The sequence below is a fragment of the Dendropsophus ebraccatus genome, chromosome 6, assembly GCF_027789765.1.
Source record: "Dendropsophus ebraccatus isolate aDenEbr1 chromosome 6, aDenEbr1.pat, whole genome shotgun sequence".
Taxonomy (NCBI): domain Eukaryota; kingdom Metazoa; phylum Chordata; class Amphibia; order Anura; family Hylidae; genus Dendropsophus; species Dendropsophus ebraccatus.
The window spans coordinates 124,923,799-124,934,339 of NC_091459.1; the positions used below are offsets into that span (position 1 = coordinate 124,923,799).

The 10,541-nt window shown below is 42.0% G+C and overlaps 1 protein-coding gene across 1 annotated transcript; it reads right to left on the reverse strand.

Moving 5' to 3' along the window:
• Window positions 1-707: 707 nt before the first annotated feature.
• On the reverse strand, window positions 708-4,426 carry LOC138795062 (bis(5'-adenosyl)-triphosphatase enpp4-like). The gene is made up of 3 exons (XM_069974015.1): window positions 3,598-4,426; window positions 1,485-1,661; window positions 708-987 (listed from the first exon to the last, which is right to left on the reverse strand). Exons 1-3 carry the CDS (start codon window positions 4,421-4,423, stop codon window positions 761-763), a joined length of 1,230 nt encoding a protein of 409 aa, XP_069830116.1. The 5' UTR covers window positions 4,424-4,426; the 3' UTR covers window positions 708-760.
• Window positions 4,427-10,541: the final 6,115 nt, after the last annotated feature.

The following is a 10,541-nucleotide window of genomic DNA, read 5'->3' on the forward strand; positions in this document are numbered from 1 at the left end:
ATAGGAGAAGGACATTTTTAGGGTATGAACAAGCTGTTGTGGCACAATAACTACAAGAGCTTCTGTCTCTGTTGTGTTAATTTTTTAACCAGACTGGGATCTGTAAGTGTCAAGGAGTTTGTGTAAGGGAGGGAGGGAGATCGAAGGGGTTGTGTCAAGTCAATAACATATTGTCTGCAAGTAGGGACAATTTTAATTCCTGGTCCCTAACCAAAATTCCCTGCACGTCCAGGTTAAGCCTAATCTGGGCCGCCAAGGGTTCACTGCACAGAACAAAGAGTAGTGGAGAAAGGGGGCGCCTGGCCGAGTCGCATTAGAAATCCTTTTACGAGGGGAAGTTGCATAGGGGAAATGCGAGCAATGCGTCGCAGAGGGGGTAGAATAAAGAGACGCAATAGCCTTCATGAAGGGACCTAAGATTCCAAACGGCCAAGTCTATCAAACACCTTCTTGGCGTCTAAACTAAGAAGCAGTCCCGGAGAGTAGAGACTTTGTCTTGTTAAACACAAAAATAATGAGGTGTATTGTACATCTTGTATTTTCCCTGGCCTGGCGATGCATAACAAAACCCACCTGGTCTTTAGTTAGGAGACTCGGCAGGAGGCCCCCATCTATCGGCAAGCAGTTTAGAAAAAAGTTTCAAATTGGTTGTTCTAATTTTTAATGCATTTTCCAATCAATAAATATAGAGAAGCTCATTGCATCCATGTACAAATAGGTTTAGTATGGATGAACATTTTTGGTGGGTCCATGGTGATCCCTATGGTCTATGGCACTCACTAGCATTCCGGCCGACTAACAGGCACCTGGTGCTGGACAGGGTCCCATTGTTGGGTTTTGGCTTCAGCTTGAGGATGTGACACATCATGGGATAGATGTCTACGCTGTTTATCGTGCTGATATTGATCCCCTCGAGAAATGCGGGTCCGTGAGCCGCTAGGAAGGGATGCATGCTGCGAAGACTGTTGTCATAGCCGTGATATCCCACTGCAAGAGAAGAATAGTCTTAAGGACACCTTACCGCCAAAGGCTGAACACACTTTAAGACTGACAACTACTTATGAGTTTCCCAAACTTGGTCCTGTGTTGGTGTCTTCGGGGTTCCTGACTGTGACATGTACAGTTCATGAAGAACACTTTTTTCCACATAAAAAGTTTGAGTCATCCATGATTGTGGCGTAGCACAAACATGTTGTCCATACTGAAGACATCAGTCAGACAATTGGATGTTATCCATATGGAGGACAGATGAGGACTACTCTGACTTGCCCCAAATACTAGATCCCCCTGCAGACTATCCTCACACTGCAGCCACATTATAACAAACCAGTGGTGCCCCCCTGCAGCTACTGCCAGCAATGCCCACCTTGTGATCAAAGCAGGCACTGTAGGATACTCCCAATAGTACTTCCAATATATATATATATATATATATATATATATATATATATATATACACACTGTATTTAAATGAGATGTCTTACAGTAAAGGAAAGGAGAGGACGCATTTTGCACTATAGTCCATCCCTCGTCCGCCACCATGATAATGGGCTGGATACGACTGTTGTGCTTGTAGTGATATCGCTCCGGGATGTTTTCTTTAAGGTAGACTGTCGCGTGATCACTGCATTTTTTTAGCAGGTTGTAAACAAGCATCTTATCTAGGAAACAGAGGAAACACAACTGAAATTTTGGTGTAAAATAGGAAAGGGATGTATACTTACCTGTCCAGGTTCCCCCAGTGTTCTTCAGCCTTGTTCCTGTCTCCCCCACTCACCACAGCCGCCTCAGGGACTTCTGATCCCATCTCTAAAGTGATAGGCGGCTCAGCCAATTACTGGCCATGGGTGGATGGGTTTGGAAGTGCCATAGTTGGCTGCAGCGAGTAGGGGAAAAAGGAGCAAGGCAGCAGGACAGCAGGGGAATATGGAGAGGTAAGTATAATCTTTATTATTTTCTTTACCCTGGAAACAGCTACGAGCGGCCAATGATTTTTAAACGTTTTTAAAAGACAACGATCAGCCAATCATCTGCTCTTTTATGCAGAGCAATAATCTGCCAAATCAGCCTGATCGGGTAAATTATAACTTTGCATAATAGGGCCCTTAATGGGTGGTGTCCATTTTGGAAAATCATAGTATACAAAAAAGAATTTGATCTGGAAAAACAAGGTCTGCACCTCCACAATATATTCAATAATCTTTATTTTAATCCACTCAAAAGACAAAAAATTCAAAAACCTTTTAAAAACAAACACATAATCCTACCAGTGGCCCCAATAAGGCACAGTGAAACACTGATCCACCCCACATGATAGTACAGAGATAGCAAGAAATAATTGATAAATATGACAATAATAAAGTGCAAAAAAGTGTATGTAAACTTATCTGACCCTATTATTAAGTGCCACAAAGTGCAAGTGCATGTAATGGAATAGGACAAAGCAGTATCCTAAAAAGAGAAGAAGAAATAAACAATATGCAATAAAGTGAAAAAATAGTGGCATGCAAAACATAAATGTACCACTTAATATCTTACACTTATAAATCGGTTCCCCAATCCATCCGGCCACATGTCGCATAATACCCAAGAAAATAATGGCGCCATAGTCGCACAGGTAAATATGGCGCCATTATTTTCTTGGGTATTATAGTGTAAGATATTGAGTGGTACATCCATGTTTTATACGCCACCCTATTATCATGATTAGAGTTAGACTTGATATGTACTATATATACCACCACTATGACACGAGACAAGTACCTCTGATGAAGTCCACGTGACAGAACGCGTGGGGTTAATCTGCCTGATCCATCCATGAGATAGCATATGTGATTGTTTATATTATTTGTTTATTTATTTATTTTCTCATTTGTATTTTTTCACTTTATTGCCTATTGTTTATTTCTTCTTCTCTTTTTAGGATACTGCTTTGTCCTATTCCATTACATGCACTTGCACTTTGTGGCACTTGATAGGGTCAGATAAGTTTACATACACTTTTTTGCACTTTATTATTGTCATATTAATCAATTATTTCTTGCTCTCTCTGAACTATTAAATGGGGTGGATCAGTGTATCACTGTGCCTTATTGGGGCCTGTGGTAGGATTATGTGTTTGTTTTTAAAAGGTTTTTACCTTTGTGTCTTTTGAGTGGATTAAAATAAAGATTATTGAATATATTGTGGAGGTGCAGACTGTGTTTTTCCAAATCAAATTCTTTTTTGTATACTATGGTTGTCCTGGGTCTGGATAGGACTAGCACTCCGGTGTTATTGTATGTGGTGCCCGCCTAATGTATATAGTGTCCATTTTGGAAAATGACTTTCCATTGTAGTTGACTATGGGATACCCCAAAATAGGCAACATATGGTGGCACAGAGTGTCTAAACATCTATAGGTCAGTGCTTGCTTACCCCTCGTTCATGCTTGCTGCCCATGCTATTACATACACATAGAGATGGGATATAGAAGTGAGTTTCTCCTACAGCCTCTCAAAAATTTGCTTCTGAGATTTGTCCATCTTCCATTATACAATAAGGTGGAATACACCTCCATAAGATTAGAACATGAACACTCGCTCTCATTACACTCACTTTTAAGGGGCAGTATGGCCGCTACTGGATTTGTATCCACCAGTGTGTAGTTACCGCGGCCAATACAATCATCAAGGACAATAATTCTCTCCTTGGAGCACTGGGCCATCCCATGGTCACTGGTGATTATTACATTGACTTTATGCCAAAGCTTCAACCTTTTAAGCTTGGCCACCAAGTAGCCTATATATTTGTCTATGATTTTCAACGCTTTAGCCATATTTTTCTTGTCTTCCGGCCCATAAAGATGTCCACTAAGGTCTGGTTCTTCAAAATATAAAACAGCAAAGTTGATGGGGTCTTTGGCCCTGGTGAACCAGGAGGTGATGTTATTCACCCGCTCCTCAAAAGTCACCGAGGGGTTGTATGGTAAAGCGTCTTTGAGGGTGACATTCTGGATGGTAAATTCACCCCCTGGCCACATGGCAGAGCCGCTCCTCCGCCCTGCTAGTTGATTTGTCACCCAGATAGGGGTAGCCTGATTCCACCACAGGGGGTTGGCCTTAGAGCCAAAGTTGTTTGGACCAACGGTCAGGTTATTATCCTTGTCATACATTGAATTGGCTACAATCCCATGACTTTCGGCATATAGACCGGTGACTAAGGAGTAATGGTTAGTTAGGGTGCTCGTGATGAAGACATTTTTGACGTCCATCACCAGGACGCCATCATCGATAAATTCCTGGAGATTGGGAAATGAGTAGTTTTGCACATAATCTGCACTGAATCCATCAAAGGACATAAGGATTAACTGAGGGGGACATGGTTCTCTAGAGCACACAATGACTCCATGCAACAAGGATAGCACCAGTGCATATGTGTGCATCCTGAAGGTCTGGTCACACAGGATCATCTGGAAATGAAAACCAAAGTTCAATAATTTACAGGTTTAAAACTTTAGGCATCACCTAAAAACAAGAAACTGTTTTAGGCTATGTTCCCACTACGTATAGAGACCGGCCATTCAGTGACCCGGCCGGTCACGGAACGGCCGGTCTCTGCCCGGATCATCCTGGCCGGTACTTAAGTACCGTCCGGATGATCCTTCGGCCGCAGGGTTCTGATGCGGGCGCATCAGCGCGCGCCCGCATCAGAACCTCCCATAGCACACAGTGAAGCGAGCGGCCGGAGCTGCCCGCTTCACTGTGTGAACTGACACATTGAATTGCGGCCGCAGAAAACTGACATGTCAGTTATTTGAGGCCCCGTGCAGGATCCCGGCCGGAGCGTATACGATGTGTATACGCTCTGGCTGGGATCCCATAAAACAATAGGCATTGTTCACCCGCACAAAGTACGGCTGTTGTTGCCGATGACAACAACGGACGTGCTTTTACGTAGTGTGGACATAGCCTTATGTTGGGTATTCACAGAGTCACCATCCCAGATATAATACATAAGACACATGGCAAGTAGAGATGAGTGAATAGTAAAATATTTGAAAATTCGAAATTCGATTCGAATAGCCCCCAATATTCGTATATTCGATGGAAGATCGAAGCCCATTATAGTCTATGGGAGAAAAATATTCGGGACTTTGAAATCAATATTCGATCATTTGGAGGTCACCAAGTCCACAATGACACCTCAGGAAATTTTGCCAAAACCTCTGGATGCATCTGGGACACCAAGAAGAATGCATGCCTGGCTGCATCTAACTTTTGGGGGTCCGTTACTACCCAAGGGCCCTATTACCCGGGCCGATTATCATTTGCTAACTATTGTTCGCTAATCATTCACTGTAATTCCACATTTGTTCGCTTAAGTTCCGCATTTGTTCACTACTCGTTCAGTGTAATTGCACATTATGCATTGTTTTGCTGGGATCAGATGGAGTAAATGATCGTAGTAACGTTTGCAATAACAACTCAAGTTCTGTGTAATATGGTGAACAATAAACAATCTTGTTTGCAATTGTTTACCGTTTGTCGATAAACATTAAAAATCGCTTCGTCTAATAGACCCTGAACACACCAACACCATCTTCCACACCATACCAATAACGACATCAACACCATTTACTATACCAACACCATCTACCATACCATACCAACAACGACATCAACACCATTTACTATACCAACACCATCTACCACACCATACCAATAACAACATCAACACCGTTTACTATACCAAAACCATCTACCACACCATACCAATAACGACATCAACACCATTTACTATACCAACACCATCTACCACACCATACCAACGACATCAACACCATTTACTATACCAACACCATCTACCACACCATACCAATAACGACATCAACACCATTTACTATACCAACACCATCTACCACACCATACCAATAACGACATCAACACCATTTACTATACCAACACCATCTACCACACCATACCAACGACATCAACACCATTTACTATACCAACACCATCTACCACACCATACCAATAACGACATCAACACCATTTACTATACCAACACCATCTACCACACCATACCAATAACGACATCAACACCGTTTACTATACCAAAACCATCTACCACACCATACCAATAACGACATCAACACCATTTACTATACCAACACCATCTACCACATCATACCAACGACATCAACATTTACTATACCAACACCATCTACCACACCATACCAATAACGACATCAACACCATTTACTATACCAACACCATCTACCACATCATACCAACGACATCAACATTTACTATACCAACACCATCTACCACACCATACCAATAACGACATCAACACCATTTACTATACCAACACCATCTACCACACCATACCAACAACGACATTAACAACATTTACTATACCAACACCATCTACCATACCAGACCAACAACAACGTAAACACCATTTACTATACCAACACTATCTACCATACCATACCAACAAAGGCAACACCAGCACCATCTACCATACCAACACCATCTACACCAGAACCATATATCACACCCACATTGTCATCAACACTATCTACCATACAAACATGGACAACACCAGCGCCATCTACCATACCAACATCGACATCAACACCATTTAGCATATCAACACCATCTACACCAGCATTATATTTTACACCAACACTATTAACCATATCAACATAGTTTATCAACACCAAGACCATCTACGATAGCAACATCAACAGAATCTACCATACCATACCAACAAAGGCAACACCACAACACCAGCACCATCTACCATACCAACATCGACATCAACACCATCTACCATACAAACATGGACATCAACACCATCTACCATACCAACCCCATCTACACCAGCACCATATATCAAACCCACATCATCATCAACACCATGTACCATACAAACATGGACAACACCAGAACCATCTACCATGCCAACATTGACATCATCACCATCTACCATACCAACACCATCTACACCAGCACCATATATTACACCAACACTATTAACCATATCAACATAATTTATGTTGCAACAGAATCTACCATACCAACACCATCTACCATAACATAATCGACAATACCAGCACCATCTACCATACCAGCATCAACAGCATCTACAATAATAGCATCAAAAGAATCTTCCATAACAACATCAACACCATCTACAATACCAACATCAATAGAATCTACTGTACCAACATCAACAGAATCTACCGTACCAAAGTCGACAGCAACAGAATCTACCGTACCAACATCAACAGGATCTACCATACCAACATCAACAGAATCAACATCGACCAAACTCGACATCAACATCATCTATCATCAACATGTCACCATCCTTTCTAGATAACTACCATATGGCTCCTGGTAGACATCCCAACCACTTCCTGTCCATAGAAATTGAATGATAAATAAAATATATAACAAGCCAACCAGACCTCCACTTACATATAGGACAGGACCCCTATCATCTTTGTGAATAATAAATAAAAGTGAGCACTCACCGAGGACACTGCACTTCCTCTTGCTGCACTCACAATGTATTCACAATGGAGAAAACTCCCCGAGCTGCTAACTACAAAATCCTAATCTGATCAGAACACACCCTATTCATCCCACACATTTTGAGTTATGATGGTGTACCTGCGCATTATACTGTAGCTCCCCAAGCTAGTGGACAAAGAATAGCAATAATGTCTCCCATACACTACACACACTATATAGAATGTCTATAGAATACACTCAAAGCAGCAGCATGGAGGACATTATAGAGAGGTAATATGCAGTAAATTAAAACTGGTCTGAGCTTTTACACTGACTGCAAGCCGCCTCTCTCCCCTTCTTACTATTTCTAGACACTTCCTAGCTGTATAGACTTTTATAAGCAGCTGTAACCTCATCCCTTAGTGAGCTGATCAGTCTCAAGATATATCTGATACGATAATGAAAACTGGGTTTGGTAGATACAAGAAGAAAAACCATGATACCAAATGAAATGTTTGGTGGAAGACTAAAGCCCCTATTACACGAGTCGACGAGAGGGAGAAAGTGAGCGCCAACCTGTCCGGTCAGTGCTTGTTTGCTCCTTGTTCCCCGCTCGCTGCTGGTGCTACTACATGCATCGGCAGTCGTTGGGTAAGAGCCGGGGGGGGGTGGTGCTGAGAGATGCGGGGGGCTGCCTGGGCGATTGGGTGATCGCTAGATCATCCGGGCAGCCCATAGAAGATAGTGGCGGTCTGCGGAAGACATCCTCCCCGGAATTCTCACACGAAGAACGCATCAGCGGCGGGTCAGCGGCGTGACGTGTGGCGTATGGCGGCGTGCGTCGGGACATGCAGATGACATGGGGGCCATGGACCAGGCTTCCTTCAGTGCTGGTTTCGGAGGTCCACGAGGGGATGGTGGCAGTGGCGGCCTTAGTTCCGGGGGTGCCCTATTTAAAGTAGGGGGTGCTTTACTTTAGACTAGAGGGTAGAGTAGCTAGGGTGTGTTTTTATAGAAGGGTGTTTTATTTTCCTGGAAGCAAAGTATTGTAATCACTGGTTTTTCAACACGTTGAAAGACAACCATCACCCAACATCGTACATGGTGCTGATTATCGGCCAGTGACACTTGCTTTGTGAAATAGGGCCTTGACAATCTGGATCAGTTGTTCATGCACAGTAATGGGAAATTGTAATGTTCTAGAATATTAAACCTTCACAGAGAATTGTGACCTTCCATGTTTGTTTCAGCATAGTGACGCCCCTTGAAGGACCATAAAAAATAGGTCTATATGGAAAAAGTTGACTGTCCTGGTATAAATCAGTGACTACCGTGTTTATCTGAAAATATTATTATTATATATTATTTTTTTTTCCTAAAAGAGTCTTTTTTTGGAGGATAGGTGTTATTTTTGCATAAAAAACAATCACACATGATGCTGGAATCATTTCTTGTACTCCATGGAGTAGCTTTTTCTTTTTAGAGTAGGGCTTGTATTTAAAACTCTGCAATAACCAGCTAGGGCTTATTTTTTAGGTAGGGCTTAGATTTAGAGAAACAAGGTAATACACATGGCGCTAATATAAGGCAGATTTCAGTACCCGTCCAGTATCTCAATATAGGAACTCAGTCACCTCTTCCACCACTTTCCAACGTATTCTTGAGTCACGTCCACTTTAACCTTTTGATCAGGTTTAGAGAAGCATAACTGATTTCTGCACAATGAGCCTGGTCATCAAGACTATTTACATAGTGACACGGGGAATACTGTGCGCCAGACTTACATGGCGACAGTGACAATGGCAATATGATTCACAGCAGAAAAGAACAATATCCCCAAAACCAATGTATGAACAACTTGAGCAGACTGACCATGTCCGGCACCAAGAACCTCAAATCCTGATTAACCCCTTAGTGACCCCTTTGTGCCTAAATTTCATTGCATTCCAAAAGCTATAACTTTTTTCCAAATATGACGGCTTGTGGGACAAGTTGTATTTTTATTTTGTACATATAATGGAGGAGGGGTTGGTGGAGGAGCAGGGTCTAAGCTATCCCTTTCTTGGCAGCAAAACACTCAAGCAAGGATGTGCTCACGGTTGGACATATGTCATATATTAGACGTCTGTATGATGTGCATGTTTTTCTTCTTTGAAAAATGAACAAAACAGCGATCCTGGGATTATTTTTAATTTGTTTTTCTTCTCTGTGCGGGATATATAAAGCATTAGTTGTATAGTACACATTGTTATGATTGTAGCAGTAATATTTATGTGTTGTTTTTTTACATAATAAAGCAGATTTTTACCAGTAAAGAAGTTTAGTTTTATATATTTTTAAAAATTTCTATTTATCAAGACTTGACAGTCCAACAATCAAAATACACTAAAAATATTTTGTACTGCCCTGTATTATATATCAACGTTATCTCTGATCCCAGCCATCCCAGCCAGGTGTTGTATTCCGAGCTCGTACCATCTCCATTCTTTGTGAGCCAACTGCGCACCTGTTCTTGGGATTGATGTTGGACCCCCATCAATCAGCTTGTTAAACTCTCTCTGTGCTCTGTACCTAAGGCTAGGTTCACACTGCGTTTTCAGCATCCGTTTAACGGATCCGTTTTTTTTAACGTCCAGAAAAATAGGGTCAGCAACGTTTTTTTGTCCGTTTTGGTCCGTCAAAAAAAACGGATCCGTTTTTTTTTTTATAATGGAAGTCAATGGAAAAACGGATGCACACAAATGAATCCGTTTTTTGCAATCCGTTTTTCATGCGTTTTTTGCAAAAAACGGATGCGTTAAACGGATGCTGAAAACGCAGTGTGAACCTAGCCTAAGACTAGTCTGACTTTCACCTTCCAACAAGACAATGACCCTAAGCACACAGCTAAGAACACACAGGAACGGCATAGGGGCAACTCTGTGAGTCTTTGAGTGACTCAACTGGAGAACTTTAACTGAATAGAACATTTCTGGAGAGACCTGAAAATGGCTCCTCCGGTCCCCATCCAGCCTGACAACGTGCAAGGATCTGCAG

Bases quoted from the DNA above. Each gene is read 5' to 3' on its own strand.
- LOC138795062 (XM_069974015.1), bottom strand. From the start codon at position 4,423: ATGCACACATATGCACTGGTGCTATCCTTGTTGCATGGAGTCATTGTG. The intron at 1,662-3,597 runs GTGAGTGTAATG...TCTGTTTCCTAG, and splicing joins GGCCATACTGCCCCTTAAAA to ATAAGATGCTTGTTTACAAC. The intron at 988-1,484 runs GTAAGACATCTC...CTTCTCTTGCAG, and splicing joins GTCCTCTCCTTTCCTTTACT to TGGGATATCACGGCTATGAC.